The 20,991-nt window shown below is 48.3% G+C and overlaps 1 protein-coding gene across 4 annotated transcripts in view; it reads right to left on the bottom strand.

The window, feature by feature from the left end:
• Positions 1-20,991, bottom strand: part of BDH2 (3-hydroxybutyrate dehydrogenase 2) — a 444,818-nt gene that overhangs the window by 231,028 nt on the left and 192,799 nt on the right. For all 4 annotated transcript variants that reach the window (XM_069630973.1, XM_069630976.1, XM_069630975.1 and 1 more), the window contains exon 4: positions 1,764-1,860. In XM_069630973.1, the coding sequence (XP_069487074.1) occupies positions 1,764-1,860 (97 nt within the window). The remainder of the gene's footprint in view (positions 1-1,763; positions 1,861-20,991) is intronic.

The raw sequence follows: 20,991 nt of genomic DNA, 5'->3' as shown, positions 1-20,991 counted from the left end.
AAACTGGAGAATTACTCCCTTGTGGCACAAGCGAAAGGGACAATAGAACGATGCATGAGCAATATCAATAGAAACATCCAGATCGTCCATCTCACTGGGGAAACGGTTAAGAAGCTACTGTACCAATTTTTTTGAGACTATCGAAACACTCTATACAGCACGACGGGCAAAGCCCCTTCTGAGATCATGTTTGGTCGAAACACCACAACACAATGTCCCCACCTATCGCTCCCAGGAGAAGCATACGCTGAAGATCAATCCATGAATGAACATGATGTACCAGCCAAAGATGAGATGAAAAACTATGCGAATGCTAAAACACATGCTCGCCAATAAACCCAGACATAGTGGTGGCACGACAGCCCCAGACCCACAAACATCCATCAGCTTTAAATAGTGACCCCTTGGTGGTCATGGGGCAACGCATTTGTCTTGGAAGCAAGACAACGCAGCGCAACACAGGCTCAAATCCAGATCTCACGCTTAGAAACCACAATTCTGGTATTAAGCGCATTATAAATGAAAATGAATTAAATTGAAAATGAATTAAATTTTTTTTAAAAAGAATCCCTAATAACAGCTGAGGGTAGACAGCGGCACATAACCCGATATTCATTGCACTTCTAAAAGATAACCAGAGAATTGCCAAGAAGGGAAGGAGGAGAAAATACAGATGAGAAATCCAATCGCTCATTCAAAGGGGATGGAGAAGAATCTGCGAGTGAAGGATGGAACATGGTGAAAGCCCCCAGTCCAGACAGAACACAAGTGGAACATCTAGGTCGCCCTCACGAGCGAGAAACCAACCACAGAGAATAATTGAAGTGATGGACTAAGTATGAACTGAATATTTAAAGAACGGGGGAGGGTTGTGACTTCATGAAGTCAGGAAGGTGGTCACATGACAGTGACAACCTGGCACGGGGAGAGAGGAAGAGGAGGAGTCAGGTTGGAGTTGGAGTACGAGCAATAAAGATGTGTATCTCCAGCTCTAGGTGTCTGCACCTTCTTTGTCCTAGCTAGGCACTGTGTGGGAAATCCAGTCCCTACCATGGCAGACCCCTGTTAGGGGACACAATAATATATATGATGATATCTGGAGATCTGAGGAACCTGCAAGTATATGTTTGAATTAAGGCAGACCTCTCTCTTCTATCCTTTTGCAGTTGTTAAAATGAGTAATAACAAGTTGGTTATGCGTAATGTCTGGCACTTACAATGCTGTGAAGCTGTGAAGTAGCAAAACTGCAGTAGCACAAAAATAAGTTGTTCTCGTTACTGAAGAGAATGTTGTCTTATGAAAGTTCTGGGCATATGATGTATGGACAACAGACCATACCGTTGTACCTGGTTTATGTGTTGACTGAGCAGGTTAAGGTGTTCCTTGCATACATGCATGGAAGTGTGGAATAAAAATAAATTGCAGTACTTAATGAACATTTTAAGCTCATGTTTCTGGAAACTCCTAAAGGGCACTTGGAGTTTCCTTTTAGGTTGCCCTGAGCCCCCACCACCTGCAAGAATGCAGCCGGCTCTCATCCGGCTCTCATCCTGGTTCGTCTCCTACAGCTGGCTGTGTCATTCACATTCTAAGTGCATAAGTCAATTTGTGGAACAAAATGAAGAGAGAAAGCAGTGAAGCAGAAAGTTAGTCAGCCTGGTAACCTTGTTCAGACATTAGCTTAACAGGTAACTTTTATGACTAACACATTTGTGTTAGAAAAAGAAAAGGACATGCCGTTTTAAAATGACATTACAATTACCCAGCAATATTGACAAGGACGTCAATCTTCTCTATTTCTTTTGCCAAGTTTTCTATTTCTTCTTTCTTGGTGACATCAAGAACCCGTGTCTGAATGCCTACAAAACACAGAGAAAAACAACATTGATGCAGACAAAAATAGCGTTCGTCATTGATCATTAAGCATTATAGTCGTTAGAATTCTTCTCAGAGAGACCACTGAAATCTGCAGACCATCAGATAATCACACTTATGACCACTGGAAACGTTGCTCCACCCATTTTATCTGGTGCGTGTCTGGCAGGGCGGGAAACTCCATGAAAGCGTCTTAGTCATTACTGTTGTGTCAGGGAGGGCCCCATCCCTAGGCGGCCTCCCTGATGCAAAATACATAGAAAGAGACCCTTTTGCAGTTTAGGCTCCCGTGCTCACAAGTGCACTCGTGACACAAGACTGCCCTTTTTATTGCCCACACACCATGACGTGTTACGCCCTGGCACCCTTAAAAGGGCACACACTACACTCCTCCTTTTTCATAACCAAACAAACGAACATGTAATGCACTCTATATCCATACTTGCCAACCCTACAGATTTAGGCAGCAGGCTACTGCTTTTTAAGCTGTCCTACAGCCTACAGACTTCAGTGACAGATCCTACTGCTTTTTACTGTGGCAGGTAATTTATGTGACTCTAAGACAAGCTCCAGCACAAAGCATGCAACACATTAATTAGTCTGTACAGTGGGGTGGTAGGTGATTACTTTGATTGGGCTCGGACCAATCCACTGACCTGACAGCTATATGACTGTCCTGCACTCTTGCCGTTACAACCCTTAGATGAACCACCAGTGTATGCAAGTGGCAGACTGTAACACCATCACACGGCATATGCCTATCACACTGAGGGGGGTATCAGTCTCCATGTTGTTCATTGTTCAACCTGCACTGCAGGAATACATGTGCATTGCCCAGGCTGCTGCTACAGAGCAGTGGCAAACGTTGCCTACCATACCAGCTCTGTGATTACCTTATGTGTGATTGAATTTGGTGTTAACTTACCCTTCAGAATTATACATTTTTAACATTTGAACATCTTTCCATGTTGTGCTATTTGATAGGTTGTGTATTTTAGAATGCTTCAATGGTGGCAACAATGTATGTTTTGTATTTTCCTGTGATGTCATTGTTATGCGAATTATTTTTTTGAAACTTGAAAAATCCTACATCTTTTTGGTCACAGAATGTTGGCAAGTATGTATATCAGAACATGAAACTATATTTAATTCTGGTCAATAATAATGTCACCTGGTGCATAGTTCTGGTTGTTAGGGAGAATTCTCAGAAATGTGTTAATTGCCTCCACCTTAGAGACCCCCAGCAACTTTGCCGGATTTTGAGGACTTGATTTTTCTAACCTGGAGAGAGTGTGACCCTTCTTTTCCACTCTCTCATGTATTTTAATGTGATTTTATACACTGTTTCTTTTGGTTGTGGACAGGGTCGGATTGGCCCCTTGACCTTTCGGCCCGTGGCCGGGCCGAAATCGGCCCCAGGGTGTGGGGGCCGGTTTCTGGCCATGCCTGGGCCGGTTTGGGAAAAAAAAATGGAACAAAAAAAAAATGTTTCCCCCCATTTTTCATATTTAAAAAAGCCTTCTTACGTCGATAAATGAGTACCAACACAGGTTGGGTGATATTGTATGCATATTTGTTCTATAAAAAAGAGCTTAAGCGTAAGTGCTATACAATAACATTATCATTTGGCCTTGGACGTCTGCATGGATTCAGGGTAATTTAGTGTACTTAGGAACAATGCTATTTGATGGCACTGCCTGTTTTGTCAACGGGTGAAAGGTTGTGTTTCATCGCGTCCCAGGATGTCACTTTGGGGTGGGGTCAAATGACATCACTTCCAGTGATGTCATCAGAGGTCAAGGTTTTGTGAGGCAAGGGGTGGGCCACGTTTTTGAGGCGAGGGGTGGGCCACTTTTTTTGGGTTACCGGGCCTATTTCTTGTCCCAGTACTACCCTGGTTGTGGAGTCTGACAAACTCCATAGGCATCATCGTTTACATTGTGTCACACAGCACCTTCAGTGCAGTGACAGCGGGAAGTCTTTCAGTTTTCCCAAAGGTCTAAATACCTTCTCTTGGATAAACTACTGTTTCCAAGAGCAGTAAAGTGAAACTTTCTAGACCCAGCACACCCTATCTTACAATAGAGTGCTGGAGGGGTTACCTAGTATCCCCTTGGTCTAGTTTCTCATGTAACATTTTTTATGTTACGCTTTTCGCACCGAATGGCTGGTGGCAGTGGTTTCACTTGAACTACCATGGTGTGCCTTTACCGCGGTCTGCGTTTGCAGCTACAGTAAAGCACCCTCGGGATCCAACTTTGTCAAAATGGCCCCGGTCTTCTTTTTTCGCCATTTCTTTGTGGAAAGGTCCTTCTTGAGATTTGCTCTGCGCGCCAAACCAGGTTTGGTCTCTTTGTTCATTTCGCCTTTGGCGGGATTTACGAGTGAAACCCACCTCTGGCTCCAGAGTGTCTGGGGTAGGCAGGAAGTGAGTGAGGTGCCCGAAACTCCCTGTACTTAGTCTCCTAAGAAACCCAAATGCACTCTGTGATGATTGGCCAGTTGATTGTCCGGTAAGGACAGCCACCCTGCTGGGTGACTGAAAGCTGGGCTCGAATAACTGGAAGAGAACTGAATAAAAGGTGAGTCTTTTGGCTTGGGAGACAGAGTCAACTACTGGATGAAGGAACCAAAGAAGCACTTGAAGAGGACACCTGCTGCAACTCCTGGACCTTTGATTTGTCCGGTGAAGCCCTGCTTCAGTGCCGAAACGCTAAGTTTGCATTGACAAAAAAGCACCTGCAAGGAAGACTTCTCCCCTTGAGTTGGTGGGACCAATCAACTCCAAAGTAAGCCACCTGGACATCCATCTCAGAGCTGGTTGGATTTACACAGAGTTGGTGCTGGAAACCATGTAGCCAGGGGAGGAACACCAGATTGTGTGTGTTGCTTTTAAGCTGGCCTAGACCTTTTGCAAGATCCTCCAGACTCCCAAGAAGCAGGACTGACGAGCCTGAGCCCCCTCAACAGAGTGCGGGACCCCAGAAGCAAGGAAAGTCCATCTCGTTGGGGAGCGTGGCTAAGCAGCCATGCTGTGAGGACGTTAACTTTGAGCTCACTGCGATCCGTCATCATCCTGGCCTGAGAAGTAAGTTCAAGCTTGCAAAGACCCATAAAAACATACTGTTGGACGTTGGAAGGCATCGAGCACAATCGTGTGCTAACGCAAAGTTGGCAGAGGAACCGGCTGCAGAGATAGAAGCAGCAAAAGGATGAGCAATGCCAGGGACAAAGACCACAAAATGGTGGGCGCCGCGAGGAACAAAGGAAAATAAAACATAATACAGCGCTGAATACAGGGGAAGTAGTGGGAACGCGAATGGTGCCATGGTGAGCACGTTTTTCAGTGTGCAAACGAGCTGGCCCAAGTACCAAACGCAGGCCAAGTAGAGGGGTCTGCAGCAGGACCAGACGAAAACAAATCAACAAAAGCTTCTGGATGCCTGTTGACAGCCCCACGCAGGGGACACAATAGTAGCAGAAGCGGCTGCAGTACGAGGGGACCGACGTCGGCAAGCCACCAGGAACTAACTACCGACCCTCATGAGGTTGGTCAGAACCATACCAAAACGAAAAGCGGAGCCGCTGTAGGTCACCCCTACGGACGAAGACAGGCGAGGGGAGGAAGTGCACAGAGGTGGACGTAACGCAAGACCTGATATGAAAACCTGCCCTGAACAGATCAGCCCGATGAAGGAATAGTGCGCCGAGGCAGGATTGTAAGGTGCAATGCCGAACGGGAACATAAAAGTGGACAGGCTCTTGATGTAAACGGATCGGCGGGTTCAATGACGGTCCGCCCATGAGAGATGCACAACATATGAACTAATAAGGCAGAGGACCCGTATGTGCGGAGACAAAATCACGCGGAGAGCAGCTCCCTCCAGGGTCCACCTGTTACAAAAGCCATGAAAGGTGAGTAATGGTGACTTGCGCTTAACGGTGAGGCATCCAGTCTTCAGGATGTACTGTTTCCTGCTGTCTCCCTCAAGCCAGCGGGAAACAGCGAGTGGCGATCATACACCTCACGGATATAAGAGGACAAACTGCACAGCCTGCCAGCCAACACCCGCAGAAGTCGGGGGCTAATAGGAAAATTAGGATATAATTGATTGATATTTTTATTTCTATCACGCTCATACACAAGTGTTTCAGAGCGCGTCAAGGCAAGGGAGGGGTACAGGGGAGAACAAAACAGCAATCTTACTAGGCCCAGTGTCATTGAGAACATGCAAGTGCATGCGAGAGGGTTTAGGGGAAAAGTGCATGGAAGGAGGGAGAAGTGGAAAGTGCAAAGCAGAGGAGAAACAGATAAACAACAATAAATAATAAAGGTAACAGACAGTGGTAATGGAGCCAGCAATTTGCAAGTGCTAGGTTTAGGACAGCAGACAGGGTAGGTCTGCTAAGTGCAGGAAGAAAAAGGGGGGGGCTGTATGGGTACAGATACAGACCCCAGTGTAAGGGGGGGCCCGAAGGACAGAGGGTGGCCAGGTGCACAGTGCCAAGAGAGAACAGATCAGCAGGGGAGAGGGGGATTGAAGGCAGAAGAAAAGAGGACGGTCTTGAGGTGCTTCCGGAACTGGAGATGGTTCTCCTCAAGTTTTAGAGTGGCAGGGAGGCTGTTCCAGGGGGAGGCCCCAGCCGAAGACAGAGATCTAACCCCAGCTTGTTTCTTTGAAAAACGACTGACCCTGAGGGAGTTGGAGGTAGAGGAGCGAAGAGCTCGAGAGGGGAGGTATTTGCGGAGGGATAGCTGAAGGTATTTTTGACCGAGGCCCCAGAAAGCCTTGTGGACAATGCAGAGGGTTTTGAATTTAATCCTTGCATCCACTGGGAGCCAGTGGAGAGATTCAAGAGTGGGAGAGATACGATCCCGGGGCTTAAGGCCAAGGACAAGTCTTGCAGTCCTGTTCTGGATTAGTTGCAGAGAGCAGAGGCAGGTAGATTTAGAAAGAGGCTGTTACAATAGTCCAAGCTGGAGAGAACCAGAGCTTGGGATACCATGAACTTCTGGTGGAAGGAGAGGGAAGGCAGAGTACATCTGAGGAGGTGCAGTCGGAAATTTGACTTTTTAGAGACCTTAGAGATGAGGGCAGAGAAGGAAAGGGTGGAGTCAAAGATGACCCTGAGGTTCTTAGCCTCGCAGGTGGGGGTACGAGGAGGGCCAAGGGAGGCCGGCCAGAGAGTGAGGGGAAAGGATGGTGAAGGTGTGCCAATGAGGAGGATCTCCGTCTTGCTGGTATTCAGACAAAGATCATTGACGGAACACCAATCTTGAATGGCAGTTAGGCAATCAGAGATGAGAGAGGGAGAGGAGGTGACAGAGGGCAGCCTGAAAATGAGTTGAGTGTTGTCAGCGTAGCACTGAAAATTTTTGCAGAAAGTGTCAATGTAGTGGGCGAGAGTTGCCAGGTATTGGTTGAAAAGCCAGGGCGAGAGGTTAGACCCCTGGGGAACACCACAGGTAGAGAGGAAGATAGATGAAAGGAAGGACCCAAGTTGGACCTGGGAGGGTCAATCTGAGAGGAAACTGGTAAGCCAGCACAGAGCCTGATCAGTGATACCCAAGTTTTCACGGAGACGGTTGAGCAGGATGGTATGGTTGACCGTGTCGAAGGCAGAAGAGAGATCGAGGAGGATGAGGAAAGAGGGAATGTTAGAGTCAAGGTTGGAGAGCAGATCTTCACGGATGTTCAGGAGAGCAGTTTCCGTGCTTCTGGCAGCTCTGAAGCCAGACTGGTGGTCATGGAGACAGCCAACAGAATTGGAATGAAGGTTAAGCTGAGAGATGGCCAACTTTTCCAGGAGTTTGCCAAGAAAGGGAGTAATGGAAATTGGGTGATAGTTAGCTGGACAAGAAGGATCAGCTGTGGGTTTCTTGGGAAGAGGATGCACAAAGGAGTGCTTCAGAGGGGAGGGGAAGGATTCCGAGGCAAAGGAGTAGTTGCAAAATCGCAAGGGCCGGAGCAAGGGTGTCAATGTGGTCCTTGATGGTTTTAGAGGAACAGGGATGAACCTGTTTTGACGCAGATTTCATAGATCAGACTTGTCTGGCGACCTCGTCAGGGGTGAAAAGAGGAAAGGACGAGAAGGATGGTGGGAGGGTGTCATGATCTCTGCTTCCAAAAGGTCAGGGTTTTCCCGTTGGGTGGGGCAGGAGCCACTCCCTAGATTCAGAACACTGGAACTCTTCTGGAAAGCAGGAACTCTTTTCTTACCTAGGCGTGGCTGTGGAAGGAGACACCTAAGCACTACAGGAGGCTATTTAAACCACACCCGATGGATGAATCTTGCTTTGCGTTATTCTGCATCCTCAGCAGCAGAACGCTCATCGTGTCTTCTGCATCTGATCCTGGGCCTAAGGGAAAAGGCTTACCATTCTGAATCCAGTCTTCAGCAACACCTATAAAGACAAGAAAGAACAGGTTAGCATTACGGTCTTCAGTGACAGCTCTTCACTTACCTGGTCCATCGGCTGTCACCAACGCCTCGCGCTGCATTCCGGCATCTGAAAGACAAAGGCTTACCTACTCTTCGTGCGCTCCGGAGGTCTTCACACTGCATTCCGGCATCTGAAAGACAAAAGCTTACCAACTCTTCGCACGCTCCGGAGGCCTTCGGCGCTGCATCCCACATCTGAAAGACAAAACAAGGTGCGTTTAAAGACATTGGGGAACTTTAATACTCACCTGCCATTACTCCTTTCCACATCTAACCCAGTGGGTATTCCGGCACCCTGCAGCCGCCCCGAACTTGTACCTGCAAAATAAAAAGACAGTTAGAGCGCATCGTGAAGCAGGCAACAAGCGCTTACTTACGTGCTTCCAGGCGCTTCTATTCATCACACGGGCTCCATCTTCAACTCACTTCAGCCCGCCATCCGCCATCGCCGGAACCCTGCAAAACAAGAGACATCATTACTAAAGACTTTAAAGACATTAGAATTACTCGAAACTTACCGTTCGTGCAGTAAACGACGGACAGCAGTCCTCTGAAGTCAAGAGGCCTGCTCCCCTTATCCAGTGAAGAAACTGGTTACAGCACCCTGCCTCGAGGCAGATGGAGAGCACGGCGTTCACTTACCTAAGGTGAGAGCGTTAACCTTTGGGGTTCTACAGGAGAAGAGAAAGGGAAGAAGAGAGAGACATTCAATAACCCAGTTCATTAATCCCACATTTTCTATCTGCAGACATCTTACCCTTCGAGCCAGAAATACAGTGCACAGAGGTCCAGCCCAAAGAGCCAGCCGTGTGTTACACATCACCTTTGAAGATACGGTATACTCCCAGTCAAGACCGGCGCCTCTACGGGAATCAGGTGAGCGTTACAGAACGCAAAGCCTACCACAAAACTCCCGTCCAGGCGCTATGGAAACCTCGGATACCGACCAGCTAGCCCAGTTACTTGGGGAACTAAGGGCAGAAGTGCATGCAGCCCGTCAGGAAACGAACGCTCTAAGAAGGGAACTGATTATTTCCAAGGAGCGAACAGATGACCTCGCTAGACAATTGCTACAGTCACAAGCCGGACAGACCCCGTTACCCGCATCTGGGGGAAATCTTCCTTCTACATCCTCTATGAATCCAGTGCAGATCAACCTACCTGGGAATGTACCTCTGGCTCCGCCCGAACGATTTTCTGGTGACCCAAAGAGGTTTGCAGTATTTATCAATCAGTGCCGGTTGCATTTCTTATGCCGGCCAGCAGCCTTTCCAACTGATCAAGCTAAAGTAGCTTTCGTGCTTTCGTACCTTAGTGGCAATCCGGCAGACTGGTCGATCCCTCTAGTAAATCAAGATGATCCGGTCCTCCATGATTTTCAAGCTTTTCAGCTCAGTATGGAAAAACTGTTCGCACGACATTCACAGGGGCAGGCCTTGGACAATGAGCTTCTTTCGTTGCGACAAGGTAATCAAGACCTTTTGGCTTATATTGCGTCTTTCAACAGACTGGTAGTGGAAACTCACTGGCCTGAGGACAAAAGGATTACGCTGTTTTATAGAGGTCTACGCGGAGAGCTCAAAGATGTGTTAGCCCAAGTAGTGAATCCCCCACAAGATTGTTCGGACTATATAGACTTAGTCGTTCAAATAGATCACAGACTGCAGAACAGGAAGGCCGATCGTTCCAAGTTTGATGCTCGAGTATTTTCCAAACCGCCAACTCCTTCCAAAGGAGTAGACTCCGGGGAACCCATGCAAATAGGGGGTCTGAAAGGTCCTCTAACACAAAAGGAGCGGGAAAGGAGAAAACAGTTGCAATTATGCCTCTATTGTGGAAACTCAGGGCACTTTCTTCGAGACTGTCCGGTGAAACCTGCCAAGAAGGCAGTAGGAGCTGCAGTTACCAAAGTTACAAACTCTGAGCAGGGAAGCGACCTCGCCCGGCAAGAATAGAGGTCCTCTTGCCGAGCGTGAAAACCAGTTCCGTGACCTCGCATTTCGTGATACCTATGGTCCTCATTAGCCCTGATAATCCGGATCGATTATATGCAATTGAAGCTTACGTCGACAGCGGTGCCATCGGCAATTATGTGGATCATGAAATGGTTTTGAGGATGAATCTAACTCTTTGTCCCAAGGCTGTAAAGGACGTCATTACTACGGTGGATGGTACGGAGATAGCCTCCGGGCCAGTAACGCATACCACTCAAGAAGTGACGCTAGTAAGTCAGGATGGACACCATGAGAAGATCGTGTTGGATGTGATCAAGGCCCCTCAGTTTCACATTATCCTAGGAATACCTTGGTTAGAGAAACACAATCCTCTGATCGATTGGCGAGCAAGAACGGTCCAGTTTCCAGAATGTGTCTCTACTTGTCACCCTCCACCTGGTGTTGCACTGGCAGCAATTTCTTCAGAGACTCCCCAGTTACCTCCCGAATACCTAGAATACCAAGATGTTTTCCGGAAGGATCAGGCTAACTCTCTACCTCCTCATAGGTCTTATGACTGCCAGATCGACCTGATACCTGGATCTACTCCTCCTTGTAGTAGAATGTATGCCCTCACCGAGCCTGAGAACCTTCACCTTCGACAATACCTGGATCAATACCTGGCAAATGGGTTTATTCGTCCTTCCAAGTCCCCTGCTTCTTCAGCTTTGTTCTTCGTTCCAAAAAAGGAAGGAGACCTTAGAACTTGTATAGATTATCGCTCCCTGAACCAGATCACCGTTAAGAATAGATATCCGTTACCTTTGATCCCTGAACTCCTGGACCAAGTCAGAAAAGCATGCATGTATACAAAGCTGGATCTTAGAGGAGCTTACCACTTGGTACGAGTAAAAGAGGGCGATGAATGGAAGACGGCCTTCCGCACCAAGTATGGGCTATTTGAATATCAGGTCATGCCCTTCGGACTTTGTGATGCCCCGGCCGCCTTTCAATATTTTATGAACGATGTCCTCAGAGAGCTCATAGATGTGTGTTGTTGTTTACATTGACGACATCCTCGTTTATTCTTCATCGGAATCTGAACATCGGAAACACGTGAAAATGGTCCTCGAAAGATTGCGTCAACACAAACTTTTCGCTAAGTTGGAAAAATGTGTTTTCAACGTGACTGAAGTTGAATTCTTGGGATTCATATTATCACCTGGCCGAGTGCGTATGGATTCAAAGAAGGTCGATGCAGTTCTCAAATGGCCATCACCATCCTCCGTAAAAGGTGTGCAAAGCATGTTAGGCTTCGCTAACTTTTACCGCAGGTTTATCCCCAAATTCTCTCGAATAGTCCAGCCCATCACTGCCTTGTTAAAGAAAAACAAACGTTTTGAATGGTCTACCGAGGCGGAACAAGCTTTCCAGGATTTGAAGACTAAATTTATCTCTGCACCAATCTTAAAACACCCTCGCCCCGAACTCCCCTACATCGTGGAAACTGATGCTTCAAGCCTTGCCATGGGGTGGGTTCTATCACAAAAGGACCCGGTAACCAATCAGTTGCATCCCGTGGCATTTTGGTCCCGCAAATTCTCGCCTCCTGAAATCAATTACACGATTACTGACAAGGAACTTCTGGCTATCAAGTCTGCCTTTAAGGCTTGGCGGCATTATCTGCTGGGGGCCCGACACACCCTTAGTGTGGTTACGGATCACCGAAACCTGCAATATTTGAAAACCGCAAAAGCCCAATCCTCTAGACAACTCCGTTGGGCATTATTCTTTGCCGAGTTTGACTTCATAATTACCTATCGACCTGGTACAAAAAACAGTAAAGCTGATGCCCTTTCTCGGATGGGAGTGGAAGAACACTTGATCAACCCTAAACCTGTACCAATCATTCCCAGACAAAGAATTCTGGGTGTAATCGCCACAGAATCCATAGAGGAAGTTAAGGATAAAGCCAGGAAACTTGTAACTCCAGCAGACATACAGAATTGGCATCTGCAGGGGAAGGACTTTGCAGTAAAGGACAACTTATTGTATTTCCAAGAACGATTATACCTACCCAGCACAGATTTACAGAAAAAAGTAATCTCTTGTTATCACGATTCTTTAATGGAAGGACATCCCGGTATGGCCAAGACCTCAGAAAAGATCAAGCGCTACTTCTGGTGGCCGTCTTGGAAAAAAGATATCAGAGACTTTATAATGTCCTGTGGAGTATGCGCCCAAAACAAGAGTCAAAAGGAAAGACCAGCAGGCCTCTTACGCCCTATTGACATCCCACCTCGCCCTTGGCATACGCTTTCTATGGACTTCATCACCGATCTACCTCAATGCTCCGGATACAATACGATTCTAGTAATCGTGGACTTATTCTCCAAGATGGCGCATTTTATTCCGCTCAAAGGCTTGCCAACAGCAGCAACTCTGGCCCAAGAATTTCTCGAAAACATCGTCCGACTGCACGGTTTTCCTTCGGTTCTAATTTCGGATCGAGGTAGTCAATTTATTTCTCATTTTTGGCGAAGTTGCTGTCGGTCGGCTCAAATTGATGTGAGACTATCGACCAGTCACCACCCTCAGACCGACGGACAAACCGAGAGGACCAATCAAACTCTGGAGCAGTATTTACGCTGCATGCTGCAACAAACTGAAAAAACTTGGAAAGACATCCTTTGGATAGCCGAATATGCCTACAATAACTCTGTCCATTCGGGAACTGGGAAAACCCCGTTTTTTCTTTTGTACGGCAGTCACCCTCGAACCTCAGAGTTGGATCCCCTCCAAGATCTTGAAACACCAGCAGTAGACTACCTGCATTCTACAATCACCCAAGCCTTTAAGGAAGCTGTTTCTCACCTTCAAAGGGCTAAAGAACAATACAAGAAAGGAGCAGATCAACATCGGAAGGAAGCCCCTCAATATCAAGTAGGGGATCAAGTCTGGTTATCCACCAAATATCTACCTCTAAAAGGGCCACGCACATTCAACCCAAGATACCTTGGTCCCTATTCCATCACTACCATAGTAAACCCAGTAGCGGTCAAGTTGGACTTGCCCCCGCACATGAAGATACATCCGGTCTTCCACGTCTCTCTATTAAAACCCGTGCAACCTCAAACCCGACTAACCAAATCTCCAAAACCTATCCTAGTTGATGGAGAACTCGAGTTTGAAGTCAAAAGCATTCTGGACTCCAAGATCTCCAAATCTAAACTATTCTACCTAATTGACTGGAAAGGGTAAGGCCCCCAAGAGAGATCCTGGGAACCTGCTGAATATGTCCACGCTCCTCGCCTAATCAAAAGATTTCACCGAACATTTCCTGACAAGCCAAAACCCCTGGAGAAGCCCGGTTTGGGAGGGGCCTTGAGGGGGGGTACTGTCATGATCTCTGCTTCCAAAAGGTCAGGGTTTTCCCAACTCCCTTGGAAGCAGATCCATAACCCAGGTTCTGAGTGCCAACCAGTCCCAATTGGGACCTTTTGGACCCAGTCCTGGCGCCAGTGGCACCAGGCTCATAAATATGCCCAGTCCCAGCGCTGGAAGCGCCGGGCTCATAATGCTTGGGTGGACTTACCTGCAGCAGACCATGCTGCTTACTTGCCTGCCAGTTGAGTCTCTGATCCTCTTCTGTTTGGAACTACTTTTCCTGTTGGGTGGGGCAGGAGCCACTCCCTAGATTCAGAACACTGGAACTCTTCTGGAAAGCAGGAACTCTTTTCTTACCTAGGCGTGGCTGTGGAAGGAGACACCTAAGCACTACAGGAGGCTATTTAAACCACACCCGATGGATGAATCTTGCTTTGCGTTATTCTGCATCCTCAGCAGCAGAACGCTCATCGTGTCTTCTGCATCTGATCCTGGGCCTAAGGGAAAAGGCTTACCATTCTGAATCCAGTCTTCAGCAACACCTATAAAGACAAGAAAGAACAGGTTAGCATTACGGTCTTCAGTGACAGCTCTTCACTTACCTGGTTCATCGGCTGTCACCAACGCCTCGCGCTGCATTCCGGCATCTGAAAGACAAAGGCTTACCTACTCTTCGTGCGCTCCGGAGGTCTTCACACTGCATTCCGGCATCTGAAAGACAAAAGCTTACCAACTCTTCGCACGCTCCGGAGGCCTTCGGCGCTGCATCCCGCATCTGAAAGACAAAACAAGGTGCGTTTAAAGACATTGGGGAACTTTAATACTCACCTGCCATTACTCCTTTCCACATCTAACCCAGTGGGTATTCCGGCACCCTGCAGCCGCCCCGAACTTGTACCTGCAAAATAAAAAGACAGTTAGAGCGCATCGTGAAGCAGGCAACAAGCGCTTACTTACGTGCTTCCAGGCGCTTCTATTCATCACACGGGCTCCATCTTCAACTCACTTCAGCGCGCAATCCGCCATCGCCGGAACCCTGCAAAACAAGAGACATCATTACTAAAGACTTTAAAGACATTAGAATTACTCGAAACTTACCGTTCGTGCAGTAAACAACGGACAGCAGTCCTCTGAAGTCAAGAGGCCTGCTCCCCTTATCCAGTGAAGAAACTGGTTACAGCACCCTGCCTCGAGGCAGATGGAGAGCACGGCGTTCACTTACCTAAGGTGAGAGCGTTAACCTTTGGGGTTCTACAGGAGAAGAGAAAGGGAAGAAGAGAGAGACATTCAATAACCCAGTTCATTAATCCCACATTTTCTATCTGCAGATATCTTACCCTTCGAGCCAGACATACAGTGCACAGAGGTCCAGCCCAAAGAGCCAGCCGTGTGTTACACATCACCTTTGAAGATACGGTATACGCCCAGTCAAGACCGGCGCCTCTACAGGAATCAGGTGAGCGTTACAGAGGGTGGCTAAAGGAGGGTCAGCAAGCACAGATGGAGAGGGGAGAGGAGGAGTGTGGGTGGAGAGGGTGGGCAGGATGTCCTGGGTTTTTTAAATGAAGTGAGAGGCAAGGGCATTGCAAAGAGCCTGGGAGGCAACAGGAGGGGTAGTGACTGATGCAGAGTTGTCCAGCTCCTTGCAGATTTTAAAGAGTTCGGCTGAGTTGTTAGATGCCGCAGAGACACGAGCTTGAATGTGGACTCTCTTCTTGGTGTGGACAGAGAGTCGGTATTGTCTTTGTAGCAGGCGACAGGCCAGTTTGTCAGAGGATGAACAGGAAGTCCTCCATTTCCTCTCAGCTGCCCTACACTTGCGTTTAAGTGTAGCTAGGTCAGAGTCATACCAGGAATTGCACTTGGCTTTGGACTTCAAACGGATCCTCATGACAGGGGCAAGAGCATCAAGCGTATCAGAAATTGAAGAGTAGAGCAGAGACAGGGCTGTGTCAGGATGTGAGCCAGCCAAAGGTGGAGGTGGGGGGGGAGAAAGTGGCGGCAAAAGCCTCAACTGACACGCGCTTCATGGGCCGGATGTCCGAGAATGTAGGTGGCAGTGTTGGGGAAGGCTTGGCTTAATTGGAAGAGAGGGAGAGATGAGATTAGAGGAGGGAATGATCGCTCCAGGAGAGAGGAGTTTTCAGAGGGATGGAGAGGGGGAGGTCAGAAGAGATCAAGACATCGAGTGTGTGCCCTGCACAGTGAGTCGGGCCAGATTGGAGGATGTACAGGGAAAGGGAGTCGCAGAGGTCATGGAAGAGTACAGAGGAGGAGCAAGGAGAGTCTAAATGCATATTTAGGGCACCGAGGAGGAGGAGTTGAGTGGTAGAGGCCAGGAGGGAGGAGGAGAGGTCTGCCCACTCAGAAAGAAATGAGGTGATTTGACCAGGAGGCCGGTAGATGGTAAGAAGCATCGCCGCGGTGAGAGCCAGAGGGACACCAACAAGCAGGCTCTGAGAAGAGCAACGTGTTGATCCTAAGACAACAGAAGGCATGGAATAGGCCCCGCAGGAGTTCCATCCTGCAAGAACAACAGAGATGACTCTGCACCCGGTGAGCCAGTTCTCACCAGGGCGAGGCCCTGAAGAACAGTTGTGAAATGGGCAGCATTACTACAGCGAACGCCTGTGTATTGGTGCCGCACATTGTGACACTGGGAAGCATTGTCATGCTGTAATAATCAGCGATGCTTTAAGGACCAGCCAAAGCCCTAGCAACATCGCAGGCAGTCTGCATTGAGAAGCCTGCAGGTACATCAAGTACATAGGTAAATGGGATTCATAGCGCTGGGGTGAAAGAGTAATACTTGCAAGACAGGCATTGAGTCATCGCGAGGAGACATTACCCACCGGGGTTATGACAACAGGTCTGGGCTCAGTAACACAGTCGTTGTATGATACACACGGAATAAACCACTGACAGGGGCAAGATGAGACACTCCCCCTCCCCCTGAAGAAAAAAGGGGCACGTGTCGAACCTGGACCCAGGAAACATTGCCATTGCATCGCAGCCTGAGCGAGGATAGAGGGCAGGAGACTCTAGAAATGAAATAACGATCTAAGATTTCTACACCTAAGAGGAAGCACCCCGCCCCCGGCCAACAGAGTGGACCCCCCCAAACAGACTAACACCGGGCGGGCGGACACGTGTAGACCTATAGGATACTCTGCCCCTGGCTGCCTGGAGGTGCGACACCTGGACATATGGTGATGGCATCTAAACTGCCCAAGACAAAGGGGAAGCAATCCACAATGGAGGAATTTACAAAAACGCCAAAGATAACGGAGGGAGCCAGGAACAAAGAGAGAAGCTCACAGGTGGATGCCTTACCAGCACGTAACGATCAATCCTAGAGGCTATCGCAGACTTGAAAGTGGCATGGGAAATGAAACTGGAGGCAACAATGACCACGTTCAACGGGTCGCTAGAGTTCAAAATTGATGCGCACAGGCGAACTAGAGAAGGAAGTGAACTCGAATACAGCCGCCTGCGCGTCGTATGCTTCGGAGATCCACGCACTGAAGCAGAAAGTAAGCAACCTGGAAAACAGAGCTGAGGAGGCTGAGGGATGCGCACGAAGGAATAATATACGTATCGTGGGACTCCCAGAGTGGGAGGAGGGGTCGAACCCCACTGAGTATATTGAAAACATGCTGCTGCAAGAAATTAAAGGAGGGGCACTCACCCAGGGATTTGCGGTGTAGAGAGTTCACAGAGACCTGACAAGGAGGCCTCCGCCAGGAGCCCCCCCGAGGCCGATCATTGCCAATATACTTAACTACCAGGACAGGGAAAGAATCCTGGAATACTTCCGTAAAGGAAGAACGATACAAAGGGCATCTGCGTTCATCACGGCGTACCCGGACTACACACTCCAGGTGCAAAGGCGACGATTACATTTTGGAAAAGTGAAGAGGAGATTGCAGTATGCAGGCTAAGGTGTTCCACACAAATCGAGCAATATTTTTCGAGAACCCGGAAGATGGGACGGAGTGGCTAGATGCACAGAACTGCCCAGCGGCAGCTGTTGATCAGAAGGAGAGTGGGACGGATATGTGAGGCACTGGTTCCAGAGACAGAGGTGCTGTCTAAACTATGACATTGGGACTTGACTATAGACCTGTGATGCAGAAGTAGGGCGGGCAGAACATGATGTGCATAGAGACGGGAGTTACAGAGAATTCATACTCACACCCCATTAGATAGGTTAGTTGGGATACTGGTAGTGCGGTATCCCCCTGCTGGGCTCCTAGGACCGGCGTAGCCAGGATAGGACCAAATGCGGGGTCGCCTGAGATCCAGGGATGGAGCTGGGCAACAGTTGGGGCTTGGAGGGTGGGTGGCCGGAAGGGAGTTGGGGAGTTTGAAGTGGGAATTGTTGGGGAACGAGCTTACACCGGGAGAGACAATGGAGGGGACTGGGTATGGTTCAAATATGGGGGACCTTAAGATAGTTACCGGGAATGTCAGGGGTCTCAACAGTTACCTGAAGAGGAACAAGATTATGATGTAATTTAGAAGGCAGAAAATAGATATAGCCTTAATACAGGAGACACATCTCACGAGAGAGAAACAAGAGGTGACACAGAGGAAATGGAAGGGGACTATCATAGGTGCAACGTATTCGGCTTACGCCAGAGGGGTGATCACTTGGGTGGCGCCACATGTCCCTTTCCAGTTGCTGCAGACCACAGTGGATGCAGATAGGAGGATGGTGGCAATAAGGGGATTGATAGAAAACAGAGAAATATGCGTTATCAATACGTATGTCCCGAATCAAGACACAGTGGCTTACTTCAAGACCCTATACAGCAAAATAAGTCAGTACCTGGGGGGGGGGCGGTGATATGGGGAGGCGACTAACTGCACGTAAGACCCAAGGGTAAACAGGTCAGAATGTAAATCAGACAAACCCACCCCCGCTGCCAAAACCCTAAGGACCCTGTTGATGGACCTCCGACTGGAAGACATTTGGAGGTTGCACCACCCACATGATACAGTATTCGCATTACTCTGCCCCACAAAACTTGCACACACGGCTAAACTATATGTTTGCCTCACAGGAAATGACGGCGGAAATAGTGCGATCAGAGTACAAAGCGAGGGTCCTCTCGGACCACTCGCCATTGGTCCTAACATGGTAATATTTGCCTCTGAGAGCTAGAATACCAACGTGGCAACTCGGAGCTGAAGCACGGAAAGACACGGTGTTCAGGGGTGACCTGAGAGAAGAAATTATAGAATACTTTGAAAATAACACTGGGAGTGTTGAATCGGCCGCACTCTATGGGAAGCATTTAAGGTGGTGATGAGAGGATCACCTATAGCTAAATCCAAAGGGGGGCATACTAAGGGAACTGCAGAATGCGGAGGCGAAACTAGAGACATCTATGGGTAAAGGAGGTAACTCCCAGGAGGATGCTGAAACCATAAACCAATTGTAGCAGGAATGTGCAGGGCACTGGGAGAGAATGTGCAATGTAAACTATAAGAAATACATAGAGAGGCAACACGCAGGGGAGACAAGCCAGGGAGATTGCTAGCATGGTTGTATAACAGTGAGACCCCCAGACCAACGATCAGAGCAGTAATGGGGGGGAGCGGGCAAATAGTGGATACCCAAGAGGGCGTGAACGGAGACTTCCTTGAGTTCTACAAACGATTGTACAGGGACGTAGGAGGGGGTGAAAGTAGTGAAATAATGGAAACATTAGAGGATATAGGCCTGCCAAAAATAAGTGCTGAAGAGCGGTAGGACCTAAATGCCCCAATTACATTGGAAGAATTAGAAGCGGTGGTTGAGCAACTACCCACTAGCAAGACCCCGGGAGCGGATGGACTCCCCAGCGAGTTTTACAAAATGTATAGGAAAGAAGTACTCCTTACGCTGGTCGAGATGTTGAATGAAGCATTTGAAAGAGGGACGTTACCAGAATCCCTGAGAGAGGTGATCATTATCCCACTCCCCAAACCTAATAAGCCAAGCACGGATTGCGGGTCGTATAGACCGTTGTCGATGCTGAACCAGGACAGCAAAAAACTCACGGCTGTGTTGGCGAATAGAATGAGACGGGTCATGAGCAGATTAATACATCCTGATCAATCCGGATACGTCCCATGCGGAAACATATCAGATCATTTTAGACGACTTCACCAGGTCATAGAGCACACAGTAGGAGACACGAGCGAGATTGCAATTGTATCACTAGATGCTGTGAAGGCCTTTGACTCCGTTAAATGGCCTTGACTGATGGCAGCTCTAAGAGAATATGGGCTGGGACCCGGGTTCCTTAAGTGTGTGAAATTACTATACAGTTCACCGTTAGCCAGAGTTACAACGGGAACGATCCTCTAGGAGAGGTGGCAACTCAGTAGGGGTACCAGACAGGGATGCCCTTGGTCCCCGATGTTATACATCCTAGCATTGGAACCCCTGGCGATATACTTGAGACAACAATACAAGGAAGTTGGGATTTACACAAAAGGAGGACCACACTTAATCTCACTATATGCAGATGACATGTTACTATACTTGCGTTGCTCTCTGGCATTGCAGTTAATCCCAAAAGATCATGTATATTCCCCCTGGGGAGGTATATAGGGGTCACACGAGAACATCTGCCAGTCTTACAAACACCGTGGGAGACCAGCACGTTTAAATACCTGGGGATTGACATTTATCACAGGGTGGAAGCAGAATATAAACACAACAGAGAGAAAGCAGTGGTGAACGTCGAAAATAGCATGAGGTTCTGGACTAAGCTCCCCTTAGCCATGATGGGGAGGGGAGGCACTGTTGAAAATGGTTGTATTGCCCAGGCTTCTACATTTTTTTGGGAACATACCGTATATGGTACCAAAGCGTTTTTTTGTCAAACTCCAGAGCATATGCAGGGGGGTTTATTTGGCATGGAACTAGGAACAGAATTGCCCTGTGGAAGTTACAGAACATGTACGATAAAGGGGGTATAAAATTGCCTAATTTTGAGATCTATTATCTGGCCAGTAAACTGCAATACGTGGCCAAATGGTTAGCAGAAGACTCGACATTAGAGTCCAGACTGTTGAGGTCGGGGTGTGCCCCGTTTTTTCTGAAATAAGTGATATGGCTGCCCAAGCCTGAGTTAAAAGGGTGCTCGGGATGTTGGAACTGGGATGGAATATAGGGCACAAAGCTTGTCAGGTCATGGAGAACCCAACCCTGTGGTCTCAACAGGTGCCGCTGGTGGCATTGACTGGAGGAGACGTGCATCTGAGAAAGACGATTTGTAGGAATTGGGAACCTGTGGGGATCGCAACAGTGGGAGACATATGGCAGGAGGGGGGTGCAAAGGAATTCGGGGGGCT

This window comes from Ambystoma mexicanum, chromosome 6q (genome assembly GCF_040938575.1).
Source record: "Ambystoma mexicanum isolate Mex_15411 chromosome 6q, UKY_AmexF1_1, whole genome shotgun sequence".
Lineage (NCBI taxonomy): Eukaryota > Metazoa > Chordata > Amphibia > Caudata > Ambystomatidae > Ambystoma > Ambystoma mexicanum.
This window is presented reverse-complemented; position numbering and strand designations above follow the sequence as displayed.